General features: G+C 43.8%; 1 protein-coding gene across 3 annotated transcripts in view; it reads left to right on the forward strand.

Moving 5' to 3' along the window:
- Nucleotides 1-8,620: 8,620 nt before the first annotated feature.
- Nucleotides 8,621-27,256, forward strand: part of CCDC88C (coiled-coil domain containing 88C) — a 96,433-nt gene continuing 77,797 nt past the window's right edge. For all 3 annotated transcript variants that reach the window (XM_040066174.2, XM_040066173.2, XM_040066175.2), the window contains exons 1-3: nt 8,621-9,068; nt 9,174-9,274; nt 16,540-16,648. In XM_040066174.2, the coding sequence (XP_039922108.1) occupies nt 9,009-9,068; nt 9,174-9,274; nt 16,540-16,648 (270 nt within the window). In that variant the 5' untranslated portion in view covers nt 8,621-9,008. The remainder of the gene's footprint in view (nt 9,069-9,173; nt 9,275-16,539; nt 16,649-27,256) is intronic.

The following is a 27,256-nucleotide window of genomic DNA, read 5'->3' on the forward strand; positions in this document are numbered from 1 at the left end:
GAGAGAAGATCATCCACATTCTCCTGAAAGCTGGTTTTGCCATCAAGCAGAGCAAGGTCAAGGGACCTGCCCGAGAGATCCAGTTCCTGGGAGTAAAGTGGCAAGATGGACGGCGGCAGATTCCCACTGAGGTCATCAATAAGATCACTGCAATGTCCCCACCAACCAGCAAAAAGGAGACACAAGCTTTCCTAGGCGCCATAGGTTTCTGGAGGATGCACATTCCTGAGTACAGCCAGATTGTGAGCGCTCTCTACCTGGTCACCTGCAAGAAGAACGATTTCCACTGGGGCCCTGAACAGCAACAAGCCTTTGCCCAGATCAAGCAGGAGATCGCTCATGCAGTAGCCCTTGGCCCAGTCAGGACGGGACCAGAGGTGAAGAACGTGCTCTACTCAGCAGCCGGGAACAATGGCCTGTCCTGGAGCCTTTGGCAGAAGGTGCCTGGGGAGACTTGAGGCCGACCACTGAGATTCTGGAGCCGAAGCTACAGAGGGTCCGAAGCCAACTACACTCCAACAGAGAAGGAAATCTTGGCCGCCTATGAAGGAGTTCAAGCCGCCTCAGAAGTAGTAGGCACTGAAACACAACTCCTGCTGGCACCCCGACTACCAGTGCTGGGATGGATGTTCAAAGCAGAAGTTCCCTCTACCCACCATGCCACCAATGCCACATGGAGCAAATGGATTGCCCTCATCACTCAGCGCGCCCGCATTGGAAACCCAAATCACCATGGGATTTTGGAGATAATTACAAACTGGCCGGAAGGTGGAAACTTCAGTCTCACAGATGAAGAGGAGCAGAAACAAGTGACACGTGCCAAAGAGAGTCCACCATACAACCAACTGCCAGCAGAAGAAACACGCTATGCTCTTTTCACTGACGGTTCCTGCCGCATCGTAGGGATGAACCGGAAGTGGAAAGCAGCTGTATGGAGCCCCACACGACAGGTTGCACAAGCCACTGAACGAGAAGGTGGGTCAAGCCAACTCGCTGAGCTCAAAGCTGTTCAACTGGCCCTGGACATTGCTGAAAGAGAGAAGTGGCCAAAGCTCTACCTCTACACTGATTCGTGGATGGTGGCCAATGCTCTGTGGGGATGGCTGGAGAAGTGGAAAAAGGCCAACTGGCAGCGTAGGGGAAAACCAATCTGGGCTGCAGATGAGTGGAAGGACATTGCCGCTCGGGTAGAGAAGCTACCTGTAAAAGTCCGTCATGTAAATGCCCATGTCCCCAAGAGTCAGGCTAATGAGGAGCACCAAAACAACGAGCAGGTAGATCAAGCTGCAAAGATAGAGGTGTCAAAGATAGACTTAGATTGGCAACACAAGGGAGAGTTGTTCCTAGCTCGATGAGCCCATGATGCCTCAAGTCACCAGGGTAGAGATGCCACCTATAAGTGGGCACAAGACCGAGGGGTGGATCTAACTATGGACAGTATTTCTCAGGTTATCCATGACTGTGAGACGTGTGCTGCCATCAAGCAGGCCAAGCAGGTGAAGCCCCTATGGTATGGCGGGCGATGGTCCAAGTATAAGTACGGGGAAGCCTGGCAGATTGACTACATCACCCTTCCCCAAACCCGCCAAGGCAAGCGCTATGTGCTGACCATGGTGGAAGCCACCACTAGATGGCTGGAGACCTACCCTGTGCCCCATGCTACTGCCCGGAACACCATCCTGGGCCTTGAAAAGCAAGTCCTGTGGAGACATGGTACCCCTGAGAGGATTGAGTCTGACAACGGGACTCATTTCAAGAACAGCCTTATAAACACCTGGGCTAGAGAACGTGGCATTGAGTGGGTGTACCATATTCCTTATCATGCGCCAGCAGCCGGGAAGGTTGAACGATGCAATGGCCTGCTTAAAACCACTTTGAAGGCATTGGGTGGGGGGACTTTCAAGAACTGGGAGAATAATTTAGCAAAGGCCACCTGGTTAGTGAACACTCGAGGTTCCACCAACTGAGCAGGCCCCGCCCAATCTGAGCCCCTGGGAACAAGAGATGGAGATAAAGTTCCGGTAGTACACATGAGAGGAATGCTGGGAAAAACTGTTTGGATTAATTCTGCCTCCAGCAAAGACAATCCCGCTCCTGGGGTTGTTTTTGCTCAGGGACCTGGCTGCACATGGTGGGTGATGCAAAAGGATGGAGAGACCCGCTGCATACCTCAAGGGGACCTTGTTTTTTGGTGAACACTGTGACTGTGTCTGTATTTATATTCACATGTATATATATGTATATTATTTAAAGGTTTAAATTCAATATAATATGTTGGTGTGGGAAAAAAATTCAGGGTAGATAATGTTGAGGGTTAAGTTCCCTGTAGAATTCCCCCCCCCCCCCCAAGTTGCTAGGAGACTAAATGCCGAGTGCTTAACCTGGACAAAAAGAAGCTGATCACTTAGTTTGGGGGAGGGAGAAAAAGCTCCCGGAGAGAGCTGGGGGTGGGGGGGTCGCGCAGCGCTCGGCTTTCATCTTCCGGGAAGCACAGATCAGAGACGGCTGGCTGCCTGGAGTCCACGGGTAGCGGAGAAGTCTGGCCCTGGGAATTCTACCATCTGTTGGAGCACCCAGGAATTCGGAGTTTCTTCGCTGTCCTGCTGGATTTTGGGTGAGCCTGGGTCCAGCCGCTGCGGCTTCTCCGGCACTGCCACCTCTGCCTGCCGAGGACACCCCCTGCCTGCCGAGGACAGTCCACCGCGCCCGGCTTCCAGCCATCAGCGCCGGAGCTTCCACCGTGTGCCCTCGGGGTTCTTGGTTCTGTTCTACTATTGTTATAATTGCTGTTAGTTTTTTTGTCTGTCCTGTTATATTTACTAGTAAAGGACTGTTATTCCTTTTCCCCATAGCTCTGATTGAAAAGTCGTTTTAATCTTCCAAATTATAATAACACAGAGGGAAGGATTTGAATTCCTCCTTTCCTGGAGAGGCCTGCCTCTCCTTAGCAGACACCTGTCTTTTCAAACCAAGACAAGGTCTTGCATCAGAGTATAAAGACAGGAAGATGTGAATAGCCAAGTTAAAAAATGGGGTTTGAACAGTATTGTCACCATAGGAGAGTCCTGGTGTGCTGTGCAGTCAGTCTGCAGTCACTCCAGCATCTGTGAAATACCAGTGTTATAATGCAAATAATTCTTTAAAGCATCCATAATTTTAAAAGTCTCACTTCTAAGGGAGTAAGTCAAGTCTATGTGATTCAAAGTCAGTTTCTGTCCACACTGGCCTTCTCTAAATAACATTAAGCTGTTATATAATTCCGCTAGAATTAAAGCCACCTTCTGTATTTCTGCACATTGAGTCAGTGCACATGATACATAAAGTACTGGCGACCAATTTTTACCATGTACTTTTAAAACAACTATATTGAACTTTGTAAGTGAACAAGCTTAGTTTTATGCCTTCTGTCACAACTCCCCTCAAAACAGGAGTCTTTCATTAGTTCCTCAAATTCTTTTTCCCACATCTGTGACTCTTGTACACAGAAGTGAATTTGGGCTGCTATTTGAATAGGTAGCAGGGACACAGTTTTCCTCATTGCCATGTTCACTGTTGCAAGAAATGGCTCTGGCCTTGGTAGGTATCAGAGGTGGTGGTCCCAGCCCTGCTGCCATCTGCCTCCCTGCGGAAGCCTGGTTAACTTCTCCCTGGAGTGTTTTCTTTCCATGTGAATTTACACTTCAACTCCAGCCAGCCTAAGTATTTCCCAAAGCTGCTTATAAAACTTTTGGCTGTGCTTACGTATTATTTTTACCTCACCCCCAGTGTCATCAATATAGATATGGGTACACTCTTGCATAACTAGTGTCACAACAGCAGTCTGAAAAACTAAAATTCCCTGAAGTGCTGGACCTTCAAAATCACATTCTGTTTTTATAAGGACATTTTCTAGCTCTGATTGATAGGAATTGATACTTACTATTTCAAATATTTTCATATTAATAAAACAATCAAAATATATTCTATTTAATAAATTTTAGTTTGTTCTATGCTTTCTATACTTCCCTATTTTTCCTTTAAAGCAGACAATAACAGTTCCTAGTGTGGTCCTACTGCCTCGTGATTCCCAGTTAGTGCTGCTGATGTAGTTCTTTTACCTCAGGACAAAGAAACTGAGAAATATACATGGCAATTTTCTGCCTGGGGTATATTTCCTGCCCCAATGAAAACACAAGGTTTTGGGTAAGGTGCCCAAGCCTTTACACCATTATTCTCTTCAGTAGCCACCTTCTCAACAGACCAGGACCTACCGTGTCTTTAAAACCTGCAAGACACCTTCCCCTTGCTGCTGCTGCTTCAGAGGACATTTTTCCTGATTTGCTGGACAGAAGGTTTCCACCCTGCTCTATCTCCTGAGCTCACTGCATTAGATCACCAGGACCAGCCTTTGCTTCTAGCACCTCTTTAGGTTATGAATCTAACTAAAATTAATTTCTTCTCTCTTCTTGCAGGCCCATGAGCATTCCTCCGCTGCTGTGACACTCATTGACTCTGAAGGCTTCAAGTCAAGAATGTTATGTCACCATTTTGTGTTTGCCTGGGATGTTGAGTACTCCTCCCTTGCCTTCAAGTTCATGTCAAGAGCCATAAACTACTGGTGCCCCTTCATCTACTCCCCATAACTTTTGTTTGTATTAACTTTATTGTTTGCCTTGTGTACTTGACTATTTATTTTCCATGGACTGAGAGGTTTATGAGATATTTATTCTGCCCAAACTCTCTCTCCTTGTATTCTAGATTCTGTATTAAGTGTGTCTCTTCAGGAGCCTAAGCAGCTGGCTTAAATTTGAGCACTGAACAAACATGTGCCAAAGGTTAATTCTATTTTTTTTTTTTTCTGGGAGTTTCTCTCTGAATGTTTCAGATACCAGCCACAGACTGTAAATCACCAGCATCCCCCCTCTCCCCCACCCCCCGCCATTCAGATTGATCCAAGGCACATTAGCAAATACTTCTGGGGTTTCTCTTTGTGTTTCTGTAGCACATACAGGTTTCTTTTTACTGTCATTCAAAATTTCTTTACCACCTTTGTCTAAGCAGAATGAACAATATTGAAAACAGCATTTCAGAATCGAATATTGCGAGGATCAAAGCTATCTTCTGGCCACCTTCTTTTTCTCCTGGCACTCATTGTTTACAGCTCCAGAGTCTACTTACAGCAAACTTGCTACATAGCTGACAAGTTGGTTGATGAACAGTCAAGTCATTTACAAGAAAGCTGCTTAATGACAGTCCCAAGCAAAGGAGGAGAAAAAGCTCTTTCCTGACTACCATGAGTTTAACTCTTGTATTGTTACCTCATGAATTCTGTTATTCCCATCCCTCAGCAACTTACACTTCAGCCAGCAGATGAATGGTGGAGCTTTGTTGATGGTTGTACTCGTTGCTAGGGGACAGTCTGAGGGGGGTGAATCATGCCATTTACAGTCAGCCTAAAGGAACATTTGGAAGTGTTTGAGCTTAGAAAGTTCCTTCTGTAGTCTGCGTCGTTGAAAATCGAGTGCTCTGTGGCTGTGAAAACTGCTTTAGAAATAGACATGATGATAACGGAGGCATTAAATTCACTGGTGTCTTTAGTAGCTTGTACCTATGTAGGTGTCTCAAATCACAGTTCTGTTGCTTCTTAATTCTTTGATAATTACGTTCTTAGTTAAAAGCTGACCACGTGAAATGGTATCAAAATTATTACAGAACACATTAAACTTAAATATTACAAATTTTCATCATTGCTTTACTGTAAGAAGCATGATTTCTAAATGCAACTTTGTACATGTGGATCTGAACTTTCTTGGATATATTCGTTGATATTTGTTTTACCTGCTCTGGGAAGGCCGCAGTTTAGGTACCATCAGAAATGAGAATTTGACCTGTAGTAGGTAGGTGAGGTTATACAAGGTGTATCTTTGGTGGAACATAGGGTGGGTGAATAAAAGTGCTCTCCCTGTGAATGCTAAGGCACAGTTTGGAGAGGACGTGGAGGAAGCTCTCACCGCGCTGGGGCTGACAGATAAGACACGGCATGACCGAGGGGAAACCCCTCCACACGCATTCGGGGGGCCCGGAGCCAGGGTACGTGTTTTGCCCAAGGCGGGCAGCCTGCCCTCCGCAACCCCGCGTCCGGAGCTGCTCTCTGCGGAGCTCCGGGCAAGCCCGGGCTTGTTCCTGCCGGGGCAGCGGCGCTCTGCGGCCCGGGGGGCTGCAGGACACTCGCAGCTCTCAGCATTTCCCAGCGTGCGTCCCCGCCGCCTGCAGCCCTGCGCAGTACCGCAGCCCCCTGGCTGCCCCATGCGTGTCGAAGCAGTTTATCAGTATTTTCCAGACTACACCGGTGCTCTCGGCGCATTTCAAAGCGAGCCAAATTTTATTTCCCGCTGCTGCTTTCGGCATCCGACCAGAGGGCGCAGCCGCTTCCCGCGCCGCCGCCAGAGGGCGCCCGGGCCCCGCCCGCCGTGGCCGAGCCGGAGGCATCCCCATTCCCGACCCCATTCCCATCCCCATTCCCGACCCCATTCCCATCCCCAATCCCGACCCCATTCCCATCCCCATTCCCGACCCCATTCCCATCCCCATTCCCGACCCCATTCCCATCCCCATTCCCGACCCCATTCCCATCCCCATTCCCGACCCCATTCCCATCCCCATTCCCGACCCCATCCCCAACCCCTGCCCATCCTGCTGCTGCGGCTAAACCTCCAGCACCAGCTTCCAACACTGCCCGAGGCCAAATATTTCCTGTAACACAGGCAGTCAGTCACCTTGAACAACGCGTGAGCATTTGGCAGCTAACAGCATCCTCAGGAACGTTTCCTGGATAAGAAATTTGGGGTTATAACCGTGCTCCATGATGCACGCTTCCTGTCCATTGTCTCACTACTGGCAACACCTGGATCGGACTATGCAGCTGTTGCTTCTTTTCAGGAGTCTGTCCTACAAACGAGTTGCATCCAAGTTGTGAAAAGTGGGACAGCATTCTTGTATCTGTATTCTGTCTTCTGTAAATAGGTCTATATAGTTTACAAATACTAAATTGTTTTGCTTTTGATTCTATTGATTAACACTCACATCTGTTGTAAGCACTGTAGTAACTGCTTTGAAAATTTATTTAATGAATTCTTTCCACAAAACAGGAAATCATAAGGCTTCAAGAAATCAAAGTATGGCAGTCCATCTCTCTGAAGTGCTGAGAAACTATTAACCATTCTTTTTCTCTCCATGACTGTTACACTCAAAAGCACACCTATTTCCCCATCCAACTACAGACGGTTTGCTTGCAAATCTTCCTTCTTTTCAGGTCCTGAAACAACTGGACTACATGACTGACATAGTAAAGGGTTAATTTAACCACTTGTGCACTCCTGGTACATCCTTTCAAGAAACTGAGCAAAACAGCTGTAAACAAGTTGCAATTCACAAGTACGGGAGTTTTCTGTCCTTGTCTACAGGACTGCCTAAAACAAGGATCCACATGAAGCAGATATTAAACCCGATCCTTAGTGGGACAAACAGGCCTCTACAATGAACACCAGTGTCTGTCATTTAGTAATAGTTTGCTTGCAAACTGCTCTGGTCCCTCAGGCACAACAACAGATGTCTCTCCCTCAGCCGATGCACAAACACACATGTACCCATCCCCTTACCAAAAATACGTATCGAAGGTAGATGGTTAATAATGACCAGAATTTCAGATGCCTCGTCTGATTGTGCAAGATCTAAAGTCTGTCTTGCGAGTTCAGTATGATCGAACACGAAATAGGCAGAACGCATTAAGAAGTGGCTGATGCACAGACTGATAAATACCAGAGATAAACAACTATATCTGTGAAAAGTAGAACAAACTGTCGAACAGAAACCCCGACACAACTAAGCCCCACAACGTGACACTGTGCATTACACCGTTCAGCTTCATGACTAAATTATTTCTCTTCATGTTCTGAGCCTGGGATAAGTAAAGCAGCAATCATCCAGGTTACCTGGCACTGTTTATTCTCCTAAGGAAAGGCGGGATAAATTCTGCTCCGCAGGTAACCAGCTGGCAGCGCGGTGGGCGCTGTGGCGGAGGCCTCGGACACCTGCTCCCGCTTCATTCCGAGAGGAGCGCAACAGGCTGTGCCGCCCGCCTTGCTCCCGGCTTTCCCTCTTAGTTCCTTCAGCTGCACTAAGGGGTTTAGGCGGCGCGTTCAGAAGCGCCCATGAGGAGTACCTTGTGGGAATTTCGCGTTTTTTTTAAGCGAGAACTCCTGACCCGCGCGCTCCCGCTCGGCGCTGGCGCCGTTCCCAGCGGAGGGCACGGTGCTGGGCGGCTCCCGGCAGGTACAGCGGCCCCGCGGGCGAGTTTCCCGCAGAGGCCGCGCATCGCCCCGGTTACAGCGGGAGCGAGGCGCAGCGGAGCCGCCCCCGCCGGGCGGGCAGAGGCGCCAAGGCCGCTCCGGCGGCCGCGTGCGGGCGATGCCCCGACCCCACACCGCGGCCCGCCCCCGCGGCCGCCCGGCGCCGCCGCCCATTGGCCGGAGCCCGGCCCCTCCGCCCCTCCCATTGGCCGCGGCCGCTGCCCGTCACGCCGCCGCGACCGCCCGCGTCTAATTGCCGGGGCTCGGGCGCGCCCCGCCACAGGTACCGGGACGGCCGGAGCGGAGCGGCTGTGGGGCCGTTCGGAACTGTCCCGCGGGAGCTCCGCTCTTTTGCTCCCAGCCCCCGGGCATTCGCCGTGGCGGCTAAGCCCGCCCTCTCTCCCGGCGTGGCTCGCTCTTGCCTAGGGACCCCGTACTGCAGCCGCGGAGCGAGCTCTCCGGGGGAAGACCGGCCTGTTGCCGTCGGGAGGAGGGACCGCGGCGAGCGGCTCCGCGTGTGCCCCCGGCGCCGGGCGGGGGAGCGATGAGCCGCGCATTGTTTGCCCTGTAGGCAGCGCCCGGCGGGCAGCGGGGCGGCGGGCCATGGGCTCCGCGCCTTTGTCTCCCGAGTGAGCCGGCCCCGCGCCCGCAGCCTCCCGCCGCCGCCCGAGCCCCGGCGACATGGACGTGACCGTCTCCGAGCTCCTGGAGCTCTTCCTGCAGAGCCCCTTAGTGACCTGGGTGAGCAGAGCGGGGAGCGAGGGGCGGCCGCGGGGACAGCACTGTCCTGCCGGGGGTGTTGGGTCCGCCCGCCGTCCCTCAACCCTGCTGTCCTTCCTCCGGCAGGTGAAAACCTTCGGGGACCTGGGGAGCGGGGACCAGGACAACCTCGGCGTCTACATGGACCTGGTGGATGGCGTCGTCCTGAACAAAATCATGCTGCAAATGTGAGCGGGGTCGGAGGGCGGCGGACAGGAGGGGGCCGCGCCCCGGCCCCTCCCGCGGTGTCGGGGCTCCGGCCCGGAGCTTTCCCCGGCGGGGAGGGCCGCGTGGGGCCGCAGCCGTTTTCAATTTGGTCGCTCTTCGAAATTAACAAAAAACAATGGGGGAAAAAAAGCTCTGAACTAATCCAGTCCCATAAATCTTTAACTTCTTTTTCTAATATTTTTGCCTGGTATATGTGTGTTTTTCCTTTTTTTCCCCCTTGTTTTTTTCCTCCTAGTTATCTTAGTTAATATTACAGTGGAAGGTGTGTGGCAGTACAAAGAAGGAAATGAAAGTACAGTATCATATAAAGCTTTACTGGGAGGGTTTCATCCGAACTTTGTCTGCTCTTGCGTAAACTTCGATAGTAAAAACATAATTTGGAGAAATCTTTTAGTGCCACCTCTTTCCGGCGGCACTGTAAGACCATGTGTTGAGGGAACTTAGAAATTGGTTAAAAGATGGAGTGCTGAAAGTACCCTAGCGTCGAAGTGAATCGTTGTTAGGACTTGTGCTGTGTTTTTAACCACATCCTTTCCTGTTGCTGATCTACTGTGCTGCCTGAGATCAGAGCCTGACTGTTTTCTGTTTTCTCTGCATTTTTTTTTAAATATTCTGAAATACATCTGAGGGAGTTTGTAGGGACAAGTGTTTTTGGCTTTCAGAGGCAGAGAGTTTGGAAGTCACTCAGTTTTGGCAGTTCACTCTCTTAAGTGACTGAAATCAATTGAAGCTGACCAGTGATCTGCAGTGTTAGTCCAAGCATTTAAATGAAGAATTCATATTAGACTGCTTTAAAATCTTGAGGAATAACATTAAGTCTGACAATCAATGGCTCACCCACTCGGATTGTCGAGTTGTGTTATCTTCTGGTACCTGGCTGTACCATGTGAGAAGGTAATAAAATTTTCTTTTGATTTGACGTTACCAGGAGTGAAAATTGTGAGTTGGAGCTTAAATGGTGAAGCCAGTGAAAATCCATGATTCAGAACAGAACCTAGATCAGCCAGCACATGGACATAACAAACTAGTGGCGTAAAATGTTAGCAGGGATAGAAGCCTCTTGTAAAGAGAAGTCATAATTTCCAGCACTTAAAAGGACATAATTACACTTTAAAAAGATTATTTTCTGCAAAGTAGAGCCTCGAGTATGAACGTTTAGATCCAGGCTTGTAGCTTTCTGAGATGTAGGAAATTGACCATTGTGTTTGGCACAGAGGTGCCCAACACAACTGTCAAAGAACAGCAGCTGAGTTGGCTGCAGGTTTAACTAAACAGCACTGTTACCTAATACGCTTATATAATTATATGTGCAATAGTCTTCTTATTTCAAAACAAGAAAAATTAACCGAGTCATACTTAATCATGAATTTATGAAGTTATGTGTCTCTTGAATGACTGTGGCATTGTTTAGAGTTTTATTGCGTGGTGTGTGCAAACTCTAAATATTTGTAATTGGCTACTGAGCTATGTCTAAGGAGGTAAGAGTTGTTAAAGTCCAGGGAGCAACTGAACAATGGTCTGGGGACAAGGAAAGAATGATAAATTCTCATGGGAATAAGGAAGATAAGCATCCGGGCTGGCTGAACGCAGTGACACTAGCTGGCATTTTGTCTGATCTCTTGTGATTGGGAGAGATGCCCTGGCATGTTTACTAGTTTTAAGCAGTCAGATAAATAAGTTGGTGGGGATTCAGTTTTTCTTTGTTTGCGTTTTTTTCCCAACAAACATCTCTGCCAGTGGTGTCTCAGAAAGTGAAGTGTTGGAGGCACGAGCACTGTGGAGTAGGAAACTGTCCTATTATACACAATTGGCCTTTCTTCCCCTCTTTTAGGCAGCTTTAGCAGTGCTCCTAATGGTGACTAAAGAGCTTGAAACCAAAAGCTTTGTATTGAGAGCCCAAGATTGTTTAATTTAGGAAGGACTGCAATTTTATTTGTATATGCTTACCTAGCAAGGTGCTCTGGAGAGGTGTTCACTGACCTTTACTTTTCCCTGATTTCAACTTTAGAAATTGCAATGCAATTACCATTTACATGTAAGTCAGGCAAGTCTTGCAAGGCATGTTTCTGCCCCACAGTGTTCAGGAAAGAAGAACAACTGATGAACAAGAATTTTTAAAAACACACTAATTTTTTTAAGGTCCTGGTTTCTGAAGATGGCTTTCTGTGCTTGGCTGGAGATTTCTTCCTGCTGAAAGCCTATTAATGAGGGCCTTTGATAAATCTGGAATTGGATTTGCCATGCCACGATAGTGTTGATTGCTTGAAAGCACAGATGCAGGCATGCACACATGTGTGGAGAGTAGGGTGTGGCAGGGTAAAAGAGCTGGGCTCCTGGTGTGGACAGCTGCCTCATCACTTATGCGTTATTTCACTTTGAATTTTTTTATCCTGCTTGCCTGATTGCTGGAACAGAAATAACAGGGGCATGTGAGTTCGCATCTAAACACCAGGTGTGATGCAGTACTTTGTTGCAAATTAAGCCGTTTCTTTCAGTGAAGATTTTGAAAGCTAGGTCCTTGGGAAAGTCATTACTAAAAATACATTTCTGCCCTGCAGCGAAGCAGATTTTGAGTTTAATTCAGGGCAAAAAATGACAGGTGGATCTGTGAAGAAATCCAGATATACCTGTTGAGTGGAGATGGCTGAGTGAAAGTAAAGCTTTAGCTGCTTGAGTCGTGGGTGGGCTGTAGGAGTTCAGTCAGCCCCTAATTTCTGTTGTAATACTTCGGGTTTTCCCAAAATGCTGTCTGGCAACTTTGCGTGGAGGAGATCCCAGCTGCTTTGTGTTGCGGTGTGGACGTTTTTTAGGTGGTGGGTTCATCTCAGCAAGGCAGCTGTGTCACCAGAGAGATATGTGACAACCATCTACTGCTTTCCAGCCTGCCAGGTCCCTGCTGGCTCTGTGACCGGGGGTGAAAATAGGGCTGTGCCTTAACTTCATCCTCTTGAGAAATGAACTGCCCCCGGGAATGCCAGCCCTGAATAAAATGTGGCTTGCTCAGGCTTGCCAAATGTAGCCATGGCACAAGGGCAGAGGGGGGAGCCTGGCCTGGGCTTAGGCAGAATGTAGTCGGTGGGACACCAGCTGTTGGGCTTTGCTGGTGATCCCTTTGTTTACTGGTGATCTCTAAAACAAGCAAGACCGTTTTTAAGAAAGCTGGGCGTTGTTTGGTTCTCAGTAGGGGCACCTAGCTTTTAAATGAGTTAATTTTAGTAGCAAGAGTCAGACAGCAGTGTTTAGTTTCCCCATTTAGTTTTTAAAACCAGACAAATGATTTTTCAAATAATTCTGTTGTAAATGAATGGTTTCCTTTGCCTGTGTCCTGCTCAAGTGTATATCCCAACATGATCATGCATGAAGGACGGCGTTGATTTTTGCAGACTTGCAGTGCTGGCTGAATGCTCTGCATACAAAAATGTTTGTTAATCTTCAAAGTGGAACTGCTGTGTTTCAAGCTTGTGTTGGTGATGGATTTGTATGTACCAGGTTAATGAGATTCTCTGCAGACATAGTTTAAAGAACTTTTTTCTGATGGCTCTGTGTCACTTCCTGGTATGAAATTAGCACGTGGTGGTACTGCAATGACTGCCTTCAGTGCTACAGTTGCAGCTGTGGCATAATACCTACAAGCATAAGCAAATATTTGCCCCATTTAACTTCCCAAATGAAACTTCCTATAAGAAATGATGTGGAGGTTTATGCAGGCACATAATTTCTTTTGCATTGGCTTGTTCTAATTCTTCTAATTGAGGATAGACCGATTTTCTGTCAAAACATTTAGCAAACAGGAATGTGTGTTAGGAATACTGCTGATAATGCTATTTATATTAAAATCTTTTTATGACAATGCACAATAATAGGTGTTTCCATTTCAATGGCTGTCATGGTTCGTGGTACCGTTGATCTGATATCTTTAATTTAGACCATGTGACAGGAACAGCCACACTGTGAGTGCCAGCTCCTCGTGGTTTGTAGCATGAGTACCAGGAGATGCGTTAGAGATGTGCATCCGCTTAATTTAAAATTTTAGAATGTTACGTAGAGATGCATTTTTCCACCGTTTTCCAGGCAATTTAGGAATCTGCCAGCCTTTGTGGCATTGTCTCACTTGATAGAGGAAGAAGTTGGATGGTAGGAGGGTTAGACTAGCCCCGGTGTGGTGTGGTTTTGGTTAGTGCCTTGTCTGCAGAGCAAAGTGCTGCAGGATGCTGGGCCAGTCAGTTCCTTCTGGCATCTCAGAACCCTTGGGCCTGACTTGAGGGCTTTCCATTTGATCATCAAAATGGCTTGTCAGAAATTATGAGAATGGGATTGTCTTTTTCCTTTTTTTTTTTTTTGTGATTACTTTTATGAATTGATGATTTAAGGGATTGCATCGTCATGCACTTGAGTTGGTGGCCCCATGCCTGCTGAACTTGTCACTTGATCTGTGTCTCCTGATCCTTCTTTTCCTCTCTCTTCCTAGAAGACTCATGAGCATGTACAAACCAGACAGCTTCTTTAAAATGTTTGGGTATATAGTGAGGTTTGAAACTTTCTGTTTATTTGGCTTGGGAGGGTTTTTACTGGTTTGTGGAGTACTTCCCTAAGTCATACCTCAGCCAGGATGTCTCAGTCTTATTTAGATAATTTTCTTGATGTTGAGAAGTAGGTGGTTTTCAAAAAAAAATGTAGTTTTCATTATGTTTGTGTGTAAGGGAAAAACCAAACATCAGAGGACTGAAAAGGCATCTGAGGTGGTGCTCAGGGATTTTTCAGATATATCTAGATATGAATTTGTTTGGGTTCCCTCATTAGTGTTACAAGAAAAAAAAAATCTCTTTAGTTTTCAGTGTGATCCAGAAAGTTTCTTTCTATAAAATTCTTGATGAACAAGTTTCACCATACAGGCAGGTGCTATAACGTACAAAGTTTGGTACCAACAGCTCTGTCTTTTGGGTAGGATTGTCCTTAAGCACAAAAAAGAGGAAATGGGATCTTGCTTGTTGAGGAGGAATTGTTCCATTTTCTTGTAAAGACAATAAGCTCTGGGGCAGTTTGAAGTGAGGCTGTGCTGGACTTTAGCATCTTGTGCAGAGGGTCCTCTCTGAAGTAAGCTGAGGTGCTGTGTGAAGCTGGTTACACAGCATGTTCAGAGAACATGGTTTTGAGCTACATTCTATTTTCAGGAAAGCTTTTAACTTCTTTGTGATGGAGAAGTGGCAGGAGTGCCAGAGCTACACTGTGCTGCAGCTTGGCTGCAGGTTAAGAGGACCCAGAGGTCAGTGGCATTAAGGGCTCTTGGAGCAATCAATTACCCTTAACAAAGATGATAGGATAAAAGCTCTGGAATTGCTCCTGAGAGCCTGGTCCTGCTAGTGCTTATGTTCTTGTAACACAATCTGCACTGTGCAGAAATGAGCACATCTTGTCTAGGAAGTGGTTGCTCTGTGTCTTATATGCCTTTGAAAACTTCATCCGAATCCCGCGGTTCCACTGCTGCAGCTGTTGAAGAAGTAGCCTCTGCTTTCCTGTGGCTGGTTGGTGTGTTTTCTGGATTTTTGCCCCATTTTGTGCAGTTCTGGGAAGGATTATGGAGTAGTGACTGCTAGCCAGTCGAAGATGTCAGTTCCTGGCCACAAACCTGGGATCGCTGCCAGACAGTGGCCAGTGGTGCTGCAGCGTGCTGCCTGCATGAGCTTTCACATGGAAATGAGAACTGAAGGCTGACCCTTCTGTTTGGCCAGCTTCTCTTTGAGTGTTTCTTCCCTTTTAGCTTCCCACTTTGTTGTCATGGCCTTGCCTAAAAAAACTGTGTCCAGCTTCCTTGGAGGTTCAGCGCCTGCTCAGACCGTACTCAAGGCGAGGGTGGCTGCCTGAGCTCAGGTTCGGTTGGCATTTATGCTTCTCCCTCGCTGAGAACCCATCCTGTAAAACTGTTCCAAGTATGGCTCCTGCAGTCCTCTATCTGAGCAGCAGTAACGTGGAATACTTACTACAGATTTTACTTTAAAAGCTTGTTGCAGTTGCCTCTTTTTGTTCTTTCTTTCATAATTTATTATAGTATAAATCTGTATACAAAGTCCTTTGCTGCTGGAAAGGCTGTGTAGTGTCTTGCTGTTTAATGCCAGTATTGGTCATCTGCTTAAATCCACGTACATAAATACTGTGTTTGATGTTATCTGCAGTTTTCTCTCATCTCTGGAATATCTGTGTATTTTTTCATACTTATTCCCATACCCGTGCTGTCACTCAAGAGGTACTCTGGAATGGTTGTGCATTAAAAAATAAAAAGTAAAAGGTCATTGACATACTTATGTAAACGTTAGCAGATATATTTTAAAAATAAATATTGGACCAGTTCCTCTTTTATTTCCTTGTCAACGCCTGAGTTCAATAATTGGCCCTGGAAGAGCTGTGAATGGCTTAATTAACAGCCAGAGCGGAGCTCTGGGAGGCAGGTGTTTGGATTGCGTAGGAGTTTGCTGATAAGAGTCATTATTAAAGGGCAAACACGAAACTTTGATCTGTGCTATTGGCAGATAAAGATTTTTGGTTCTGTTTTTTTCAACATCTTAAGAGTGTATGGACATGATCCGAAGGTGTACATTTGTATGAAAATATTTGCAGCTTTTTTTTCCTGTGTCTTATTTTTTATTTTAGAAATAAAATTGCTTCAAGTACAATTTTGATTCAATTTTAAAATCAAACAAAAAACGTAACGTGTATATGAGAGATCTCGTTAGATGATATAGGAGTAATAAGTGCGGTATTCTTTTTTCCCTTCAGTTTATAAAACATCTGGTCTTTGCAGTTTTTACAGTGATCACTGATCAAGTATTAATACCCTCTTCTTGTCATGAAACTCCAAAGCTGAGGAAGGCATGATAATATTTCTTAGACTTGCCTTTATTTGAATAAGGAAAACCCCATATTAGCAGAGACTGCTTTGATCTAGCTTGCACAAACTAGATATGCTCTCTTTTTCAGGGAAATATGGGTAAGAAGGGAAGCTGACCTGAAGTACTGTGTGGGTTACAGTAGGGTATTTTGTGACATGCAGGATATATTTCCAACTTGTACATAGATGCAGAGGTAATGAGCTTATTCTTTCATGAATTAATACATATGTACCCTGTATAATGGTCAGTGTATTTAACTCATAAACTTAATTGTGTTATTGAGGTGTTAAGTCTTAACACCAGTTTAATTAGTTATATTTTATTTGCTTCCTTTTTAATAGAGATCCTCGACCAACCAACCAACGTGTCAACAAGCACGTAAATAATGATACCTATCTTCGGGTTCAAAACCTCACCATCCTGATCAGAAACATTAAGACTTACTATCAGGTGAGATTTCTGCTCTCTGCTCATTAATCTGTGGTGACTGATGTACTATTTTAGGTAGCACAGGGGCTGGGGGCTCAAAGAAAGAAGCTTGCTACAGGAAATAGGAAATTGTGTTTGTGTAAAAGTACTTTCAGTCATGCTTTTTCTTCTGGAAATGACAATGCAGTTATCTTCTCCATCTATTCCTCATGGCCAGAGGCTGCTTCCTTGCCTTTTTTTTTTTAAGTTGTTGTCCTCAAAGACTGGTATAGCATTTGGAAATGCATGTACTAAAAGGCCTGTTTTGTGGTAGGGTTGTGTATGTGAAGGGTTTTGCTGAAATGGAAGTAGCGTTTCGAGGTATAAGACTTTTTTAAAACATAAAACCTTTCCTTAAAGGGGCTGCTAGAAAATAAAATCTTGATGAATAAATGTTCTTAACACTAGATTATAAACCTTAAATTGATAGGAAGAATAAATCTGTGCTTAGCTTGAAGGTGGACTTCTTACACTCTGTACTTTGGTGTTTGAGCCGTTGTTTGTTCAGAACTCCTCTAAGAGAGAGAAGTGCAGGAATGACTGCAGAGCCTCACACTGCACTTGTTGGGAGTCATTCTTGAACTGTCAATGTTCCTCTACTGTAACAGTGCTCCCCTAAAACCAGGGTGCTGACAGCTGAGCACTTTTGCAGAGTTATGAGCATGTTGGCTGCTGCTGGAGAGCCATAGCATGAACTCAGTCACTCTAAATAGAATTTCTGTGTGCACACTGTTGTGTATATTTGGACTTCTTAATGAGGAGGTAACTCTTCTGCTGTTTCTTTCTACATATCTTTTGCCATATTTGAGTGCTGTGCAGTATATAAACCTGGCAAAAACCACTTAGGATTGTTCAGATGCTTCTCTGTGTGTCTCAATCATATAATGAACAAGCCAGCTAAACTGTAGGAGTTGATGTCAGTGTTTACCCTGTGCACTTCATCTTTTCTGTAGATGTAGAAGGGATTGTGTATTGGTTTTGTCTTCAAAATACAGAAGAGATGGAGAGTAGTGCCTTTTCATGCCATTCTCTTCCAAAGCTTGCCCACTGCTCTTCCACGTGATTGCCACAGCTCTGCTCCTGGACTTGCTTAGGGAAGCTGAAGGAGAGGCACTTGTGAAAAATGACAAAGTCAGGTGGGCTGTGTGACTCATCTGTGCAAGTTCCAGCAGCCTGCTAGGAAAACAAAGATTTGAGATGGTGTAAGGGAAGGTATCCTGTATTTCTGAAGATGACTGATGTGTGTCTGTTGAGATCTGGAGGTACTGATACAATGTGATGTCATTCCTGAGATTTGAGATTTCTAAGGGGCAATTCCATTTGGTCATAACTCGAGGCTGAAGTTTGGGATTTTGTGGGTTGGTTGTTGCTGTTTCTTTCTGTAACTTAGTAAATAGTTTAAATATATATGGAGTATGCAAGAGACTAGCCCTAACCTTTCTCCTTGCCTCCACAAGATTTAATGTCTGGGAGTCTGGTCCTTCAGCTATTGAAACTTCCATTCACTATTTTTTTTCTTTTTTTTCTTTTTTCTCTCTTTCTTTTCCTCCTTCTTTCTTGAAGCTGATACTGACCTCTTTTAAAAGTACCTGGAGCAAGATCAGAGTCAGGAAAAAAGAAAAGTGATTCAGAGTCATGTGCTATGTTGCTTGTTGACCTAGCTGTCCAGCTAATCCAATAAGGCTAGCAACAGCTAAAATAGGTTAAGACACAGAGTTTTCAGTGGGAAACAGTAGCTGAGGCATGCACTAGCAGCAGAAACAGTGGTGGTCCTATTGTAGTCCAGAAATTAAATACTGTGAATCTTGCTGCCTGAGGACTGTATATGCTATATGTAAACAAAGCAGTCATGAGAGCTCATCAGTCTTTGCATTTGGGCCTGAAAATGTAACTACAACAGTGTTTAAAATAAAATAACTTTTCTTTGTGGTAATAACATTATATAAGAAACTTATTTTTCCTTGACACAATCGTATCTTTGGGGCAAATCCAAGGTCTTGATATTAATCTGAGATTCCCTTTCATGTGGTGTGTGCAGCCTTCAACTCTCCATAGTCTGGGGGTAGTTGAGGCCATCTATGCTGTAATTGAGCTCTGTGTGAGACTGATGCTGAGTATAAGTTGCATCTGTACCCCTGTCTCTGTTAGATGTTTGGAGGTTTTCTTGTCATTTAGTATATGATTTAAGTAGTTTTTACTAGGGTTTTTTTAACATGCAACCAAATAGATGCTTTGGAATATTAAATATTCTTAATAATTAAATACTGTTAGGCTACTTCTCTCCTGAATATTAGAGGTTTTTAAAATAAACTGACATTATGGACATTGTTTAATGAAGTAGTATAAATACATTAGCCTAAGTTAAAGTGAAGGTGGTGTCTTACTGACTGAAAACATGTTGGCAGACTGTGAGAGAAGTTTCTGACAAGCAATAGGAACACAAATTTTCTGCTTGCTCAAGAGATACAAAAACTCCTAAAAACATGATATTGGCCTTGACATTTTACATTCCTCTGCACTTAGTGGGCCAAAGTCTAGTTTACAGCATAATTGCTGAATTTGATAGATGAGATAGGCTAGAATGAAGTGGCATTTTCCTCAGTTTTTTTGAAGGACATTGGTAGGTATGAAAGAATGCTTGCCCTTCTCTGTACTGAGCAGGAGCAATCAAGAGTGTGACATAAGTTCATGGTACTGTAAATGGTATCTGAGGAAGGTGACATAAGTGCCTACTAAAATTAATGCTGATATTCAGAAGGTAGTTGACATTTCAGATCATGTAATTGTCTAGTCTGTCTGTATCTAATATCAGATTTCTCGTATATCTCCATAGCTGATCTCTTCATTAAAGCAAAATTCTCATTAATACAGATAATGCTACTTCAGGAAACAATGACAGGTCTGATCCAGAAGCACAATTCCAAGTATTATGTGTTGGCACTTTCCTGTTCTCATAAGCTGAGGGTTTCTGCTGGCGATAAGTATGAGCAAGCCAGGTTATTGGTGGAATTCGTGTTTGACTTAAGCTTTAAAGATCAGCTGCTATATGTGCTTCACCAGGCATAACTTGGGAGGGGTAAGTGCAATGAAGAGGCCTTTTTTCTGTTTGAATAACCTCTTTATTTTAGAAATTTGATAACTTAATTTGTAATTTTTGAAGAGTTGCCATCTTGCAGCTTTCAACTGCTGGAGACTTTATTGCTGGTGGCTACTTAGAAAAACAGTGTCAAGACTCTTAAAACAGAGGACAAGACTTCTTGCTGCTGGCTTTGGTGGTTTTTATTTATTTGTTGGCTACATAATACTTGCTAGCAGTGATACCATGCAACGTTTTTGCATTTCCCACTCTCTCAACAGCTGTACCTTTGCAGGTTTTATTGACTTGAGAGGGGCCCTCTTTTGAAACCAAGCACATGACTCATGTTGCTGTGGGATTTTATGAGCATTCAAGATAATGTCATTAATTGCATTTAATAATGGTTACGCTACTGGTTCACTGGAGAAATGGCTGATCATAAAACTTCTGGAATTGGTGCCATATCTTGGAAAAGGCTGAACACAGCAGAAAGTTTTCTTTGCTCATTGTGTGAAGTTTGTGACTCTTCTTGCTCTGACTGAATTCCAGTGCTTTAAACTGAAAGAAGATGGAAGAATGCTAGAAAATCTGAAGGGTGTTAACCTCTCCCTTTGCTGTCTTGTAGAGAATATTTAAATCCTGTAGGTGCTGCTACTTGAAGATTCCATATAAGTGCAGCACCTGATGTCTGCAGTACTTGGATAATATGCTCATACCTGTAGAGTTTTGGAAGAAGCCTAAGGCAGGCTGGCAGGAGAAGCTTGAACCAGCTTTAATGTGCTTCCTCTACTCATGTGTCAATCTTTGGGTTTAGTGTTTTTTCCTGAGGAACTAAAAATCACTTTGATACCAGTTAAATATTAAAAATATAATAAAAAGGGTGTTCTGTGAAAGGGTCTGGTTTGAAAACAGCTAGTTTCCTAGCCTTCAAAAATGTCAGTAATCACTGCAACAATATATACTGCACTCTCAAGCAAAAATTCCTTGCATTTACATGAAAAACTTGAGGCTTACAGAAGAAAATAATGTGATCATTCCTTGGTTATGCCTGGATGGATATTATGGTCACATCTGGAGTATGTAGATGGGAAATGCTATTGGAAGAAATGCTACAGTGTGGTCATGGGATGTATTTTTGTTGCGTCTATTCCCTGCAGTTGTGGCCACTAAATACCTAGCAGATTACCTTGTGTTTCTAAAAGGCTGGAAATATCTCTTAATTAAAAACAAAAAAATGTTGTACTGAGACACAGTTTTGAAAAGAGTTGTGACTGTGTGGCATGTGCAACTTCAGTAAGAAATTCATAAAAACCCTTAGTGTTCTCATTGAAGTTGGGGGGATGGGTAAAGGGAAGCAAGGAAGCAATTGACTGAATTTTTGGAGACTGTATTTCCAGAAATCCTGTTGTCCTCACCTAAATCACTTAGCTGGGCCCAGAGATCATGGAGGGCAAGGATGCCTTGCTTTGAAAGCATATTTCTTTAGACCTGTGTCCTTTTACTTGGCTGCTCTATACTTGCATAAAACAAGTGCAAGCAGCAGACTTTTTATCAGGTATGTTAAAGGATGTTAGCTGCCCATGAGTTGCTGAGGCTGTTTCTAACCCCTGGAATAGAGATGAGTTTGTTTTTAGGCTGAGGCAAATGCTGTTTTCCCTGTGGATCAGTGAAGGTCTTGCAATAATACCAGTCGCTTCCAAATCAGTAAACAGCTCCCATTTCTGTAGTTGAAGCACTGAGTCAGGTTTAGAGCTCTTAGCTGAACTGCAAAGAGGAATTCAAACTTGGAGCTCCAGATTTGGGCACAGCTTAGGGACTGGCCACTGTACTCAAGCTATAAATAAAGTTCTGGAAGTAGCAGTGTCCTCTTGTGTGAGCTGGAATCTTTCCCTACTAGGCAGGCTACGTCTAGTGGGCTAGTAATTTAGTCCTTAGCAAAGTAAACAGCAACATGCTAGAAATGCACATAGGTGCACACACCCTGAAGTCAAAAAAGCATTTTTCTGTTCGTAGGGGGAAAGTTTGTACCCCCAATGGCCTACTGAAATTAGGTAAAAACGAACTTTTGCTAGATTTGTCTAGTTGATGGGTTAAGCTATGCTGTGCCTGAGTGACTGCTTTCCTTAGACTCCTGTTCTCTAGGGAACAGTTTTGGCTTAGGGACAACCTTTCTTCATCTTGAGCTTTAAATTCCAAAATTATTAACTGGGAATGTTGGCTTTCTCATGAACAAGGTATCCAAAGCTTCAACAGAAACTCTTTTTAATTGAAATGCTTTGCTGACCTTGTGCACTCCTAGGTGCAGTTCTCTCCCTTTTCTGTACAATTGAGTGGGCTGTATTCATAGTCTCCAAAATTTTCTGCATTGGCAATTGTACTGTTGCACCTACCAGAGGTAGTGTGCATGTTCTTGTGTCCTGAAGTTACAGCTGCCCAACACAACAACAGTGAGCAGTCATGCTCTGTTTTTCACAAGTCTGCAGTAAATAATGAACTCCTCTGACAAATAAGTTATTTGCAAGGTACTGTTGTAGGGTGGTCTGTGTTGCAGAAAGGCCTTTCAGGACTTAGGATTCTGCCACTGGCATGACCTGGAGTAGAACCTTGTTAGCTGTGTATTTGCTTCTGTTCTTCATTTGATTTCTAGTTAGTTTAAACTTGCTACAGGCACAGACTGTCTATATGTATTTAGGCAGTACTTAGCTTAATGAAGCTTTCTTGGTTCTGCAGTGACAAAAATATTTTGAGTTAATCTTTCCCTTCTGCAGGAGCATGATCATGAAACATGAAGGTTGCAAGGTTGCATCCAAGACTGGTGTTGTCCACAGTGAATTGTGAAGGCATTTGCTTACTGTAGTGCTGGCTGCAGGGCAAGGGAATGACTGACCTGGGTGCAGTCCTTCTGGGAAATGCTGAACCAGTGGTGTTAGTCTTTGATTCAGTTCTTCAGCTGAAAATGGGTACTGCTCTGCTGCAGTGGAATAAACACAAGAATCACAAAAATCATGATGCTTTTGTATAGGTCCTGTTATCAGGTATTTCAATGGGAAAGAGACAGACAGATGACTCCCCACTAGCAGACAGACTGTCTGATACTTTGTTAGTGAAAATTGTCTTCATTTCCAGAAGAACTAAACAAACATTTCTGCTTCAGAATTGAAAATAGTTTCTGCAGAGGTCAGTTTTAAAAGTGTTCCCAGGCCGGTGAGAGGTACCGTTTCAAGTGATTTAGTCGTGTGCTGTTGGACACCTGATTGAGATTACAGGCTGTGATTCTATGATGCACTTTGGCTGATAGATTGAATTCTATCTGGAAGTTTAAGGAAGGACTGATTTTAGAGACACGCTGTTTTCCCTTGGGGCTCTGTGTGCATTTTAATGCAGAATGAAATAGTGACCTCAAACAGAGGGAAGAGAATGGGTTGACTTTTAAACTACTTTTTTCCTGGAGCTAGAATATGGGAGAGGGCAGAGTAGCCTGACATATGTCTGCAGTCTTGTCTTTGTTTTGCTTAATAGGCTAGAGGGTTGTGAATATATTGTGCAGACATATGAAGAAACTGAGCCAAGGAAAGAGAGGAGCAGTCCTAAAATACAGTGGCAGATGGAGGTGATCTGTAAAATATTACAGTATGGAATAGCTGTTTGGTTGCCACACAGTAGCATTTACTTAACCTCTGACATGTTAATTGAGAGTAATTCTCGGGATGTCTGAACTGCAGAACACATCCAGTGTCCTTTATATGGCTTAAAAAAGAGTAATGTGAGAATGTGTGTGACTTTCCTTAGCAAAAGCCAAGCCCTGATGTTAATCTCCTTGACTGTTGCTGCTATTACCAGTGCTAAAACCACAGAGTATTTCAGTCCTCTACTACATATGTATTTTTGGATATTAGGTTTGAGATGTAAGTTGCTGTTCAGACAGCCGTGTTCAGTCCTGCTGTCTCAGTTTTGGGCAAATGTTCTATTTTTGTCAGCTGAAATTTTGCAAAGGGTGAATTAAGTTTTGTAGAGCCTACCAATTTTGGGTAAGTTAGAAAACAGCCTGCGTGCCACTTACAGCTGAAAATAGCTTTGAGAGTAATTTTTTGCTAAAAGGTAATAAAAAATGAAAGCTAAAGATTGCTTTATTGACTGTGTTTCTGCAATGAGTTCCATGTAATTTAATACTTTTCATTAAAAAGTCTTTAAAGAGAGAAGATGAATTCCACAAATGTATAAAGTATAATTGCTAAACAGTCCCCTAATTGCATACCAGCTCCCAAAGCAAATAACTTCTGCGTTTTAATGGCAGGTAGTAAAGGAAAGTGATTTATATTCTTATTTTATTGGCATGTTCTGCCTGTAAAAGTGTTATTTAATCCAGTGTCATTTTCGTTGAGGTTATTGTCACATTCTGTATTGTGACACACAGGGTTCAGTCCACAGTCTTGATTTCACACAACTCTGACTCCAGATTAAGGCTTGGTGTCCAGGCTTGTTCCAGGCAGTGATCTGTGGCCCTGTGCTGTAGAGCAAGCAAAGGTGTCTCTTTGTGCCTGTAACTCAGCTGGCCTTGCCTTTCCACTCAACAGCATCCTAGTCCAGCTTTTGATGCAAAGCTCTGTAATGAACTTTCACCTTTTTAATGGCTTAGTAGACCTGTAAGCAATTCTTGCACAGTGTATTTTCATCTGAGAAATTTGAGATGTCTTTTAAAGCAGTGCTTCACTGTCCTTTTGAAGGAGTATCGGGTTTCAGAATTGTGTGGGAGATCTTGGATCCTATGCAGAGTTTTATTTACTTCTGAAAACTTTTGTGGTTTGTGTTTTAAAGGTCTTCTTGAGTTTATGTTGACCTCCTGTACTTTCGGCAAATGTGAATGCTCTTGGGCCAGGAAGCGGGCGTAAAGGTTGTGGAGATACCTACCCTGGTTAAGAGTGATGGGATTTATCCTGCTGAACAGGTTGCTGGACCTGAGAAAGTCACAAACCTGGGGACAGGAGGGAGTTTTAGTGTGCTAGTTTCTTAGCTGAAGACAACTCACAGGAAAGGGTTTCCTAATTTACATGGTGTATGGACTTTAGACCAACACAAAATAAGGAAGGCGCCTGCTCATGAATGCACAGAAATTGAAATGTTATCACTTCGGCATGCGTGCATCTCCCATTTGCACACATGCTGGTTTTTGAAGAGAAGGATTTATAAAACGAGCAAACTCTAAGGAGGAAATAAAGCAGCAAATAAAGGTGTATGTACATTGTACTTTCAGTAAGCAGAATGGCTTTTTGAAATAGCTGTTTAGATGGGCTGCTGGAATATAAGCTGTTTGAGCTTGTGCTTCTCTGTTTTCCATTATGATTAAGAGATGGAGCTGGAGGGGAGTTAAGTGTTTAAACTCTGCTGGGTCCTCATATGGCCAGTTGAAGTGCCTAAATAAAAATCTGCTCAGCAGACAGAAATGGCCCCTGTGGAGCTGCCACTGTCTGTTCTCTTTCATAATTAGCATTATTTAAAGTCTCTAGATGTTTATTTAATTTGTTTTTTAGACTTAGAATGACATCATTTGTGTGTTAGGTGATCAGAATAACAGTGATAGACATCTACTCCTTTGGGAGCTAGTAGGAAATACTTGTCTTGGCACAAAGGACAAGTATTATATGAATTCCATTTAATCATTTTCACAGGACAGGGAGATATTTATTTAGTAGATTATTAGTATTTTTTTATAAACTGTAGTAGGTGATGCTCTTTCTCTAACAAAGTCACTTTTATTTACCTTCCATTAAAGAACTGACTTCAAAAATGTATAAGTTGTTTGCTGTATGTTTAAGAACCAAAAGAAGAGAAGTTCCCTGTGGAACCTTAAAGTTCTTGGGTGTCTTGTTTTTTTTGTGTGTGGGGTTGTTTTTTTGTTTTGTTGGGGGGGGGGGGTGTTTGGTTTTTTTCTTCCTGTTTTTTTAATTGTGCTCTTATCTGTAATATATCCACTGGAAAAGTATTTGCAAGGGAGTAGAGCATCAAATTTGTATCACAGAAAGACCTGTTAGGTGTGCAGTGTGTGTTAGAGGAGGGAAGATTGGTGCTTAGTTTAATTCCTGGTTCATTTTGGAGCAGCTGTGTTACAGTAAAACTAAATGACTGGGGTCCCAAGGGAGACACGAGCATTTACTGCTAGAAACTGAAAGGAGGTGAATTTCTTCTAGAATTTTGTGATACTATAGGCGGAACTACCAAGTCAGTTAAAATGCTCATTTGCCAGGATGAAGTTTCTGAAGAAACAGCATCAGTCCCAGGAAGCAGGTACTCTAAAAGTAAAATCCATTTCACTTATTAAAAAAACGAAACCAACCAAGCATTAAAAAAAACCAAAAATTATTAAAAAACCTGAGCAAAACCAACCAACCAAAGAACATCAGCAACAAAAAATCCAATAAAAATTGCAGTCACCAAAAAACCCTACAGCTAAACCCCTTCTAATTTGACTAGTAACCTAGTTTGAGTTACTTGGAGTCTCTCAAGACTATGTTACTTCAAAGCAAAGCAACAATTCAACTACAAGGAGTTGCCCTTTTAAGGTAATTAAGTGTCTCAAGGTCACTTCTTCCGTGTTGATATTTTAAAAAGTGAAAAAAAAAAAAACCCCAAGAACCAAACCAGAAAAGCCCTCCACTCTGTTCTGTGTTTTCCTGAATATGCAAAAGCTGTGTGTCAGTATTGAAAGCTTTCTCTTTGTTTTCAGTTTGTGGCAAATGCTTATCTGAACAGCATGTGGATGTATCTTTACAGTTTTACATGCAGAAGGAATGATTCTGTAGTAGAGGACCACAAAAGCTGCCATTATTAGAAGTCTTGCTTACACTTCAGTGCTCTGGCACTTAATCTAGCTCCCAGCTTCCAGTCATGCAGAAGAAACTAAACCAGAGTGCTCTAATTCTCAAACTTGGTTGAGCTGTCTCACATTTCTTCCAGCATGCGTTTCCTTTGTAGCCTGAGCCAAAATCTTGGAGAGGTGATTTTCATCCCTCTTTTTTCACTTAGCCCGTTCTCTTTTTATAAATTGCTAGGTCCAAATTCTGTGCAATTGAGGGATTCAGATTTCAAATAATTTGTTGTTGCTTGAAGACTTGTCTTCCTTTAGACGCAGCTGCAGTTTGGCCTTTTGTTTCCTAAAGCATTTCAGTTAACTTGCAATTGTCCTTTCTTTCTGTGGCTTAGGACCTGATTTTAAGTGACACTGACTTGACGAACCAGAGGTGCTGAGCATCTTGCATGGCAGGGTCTTCAAACAGTTTTGCTTTGATACCCTTGGGTGTTGTGAGACCAGAGCTGTCTGCCAGATCATTATTTGATTTGGTTGTTGATGTATATCTAGCATACTGCAGCTTTTACCAGTGTCAAGGTAGGTACCACACTTTATTGGTGCTTAGAAGTTTTGCAGTGTTTATGGCAGCTGCTTGAGTATCTGCAGAAGATATATTTGCTTGCTTTCCCAGTCTTGAGCTTAGCAGGACGCCTAATTTTGGAGTCTTTGA

The sequence above is a fragment of the Hirundo rustica genome, chromosome 6, assembly GCF_015227805.2.
Source record: "Hirundo rustica isolate bHirRus1 chromosome 6, bHirRus1.pri.v3, whole genome shotgun sequence".
Lineage (NCBI taxonomy): Eukaryota > Metazoa > Chordata > Aves > Passeriformes > Hirundinidae > Hirundo > Hirundo rustica.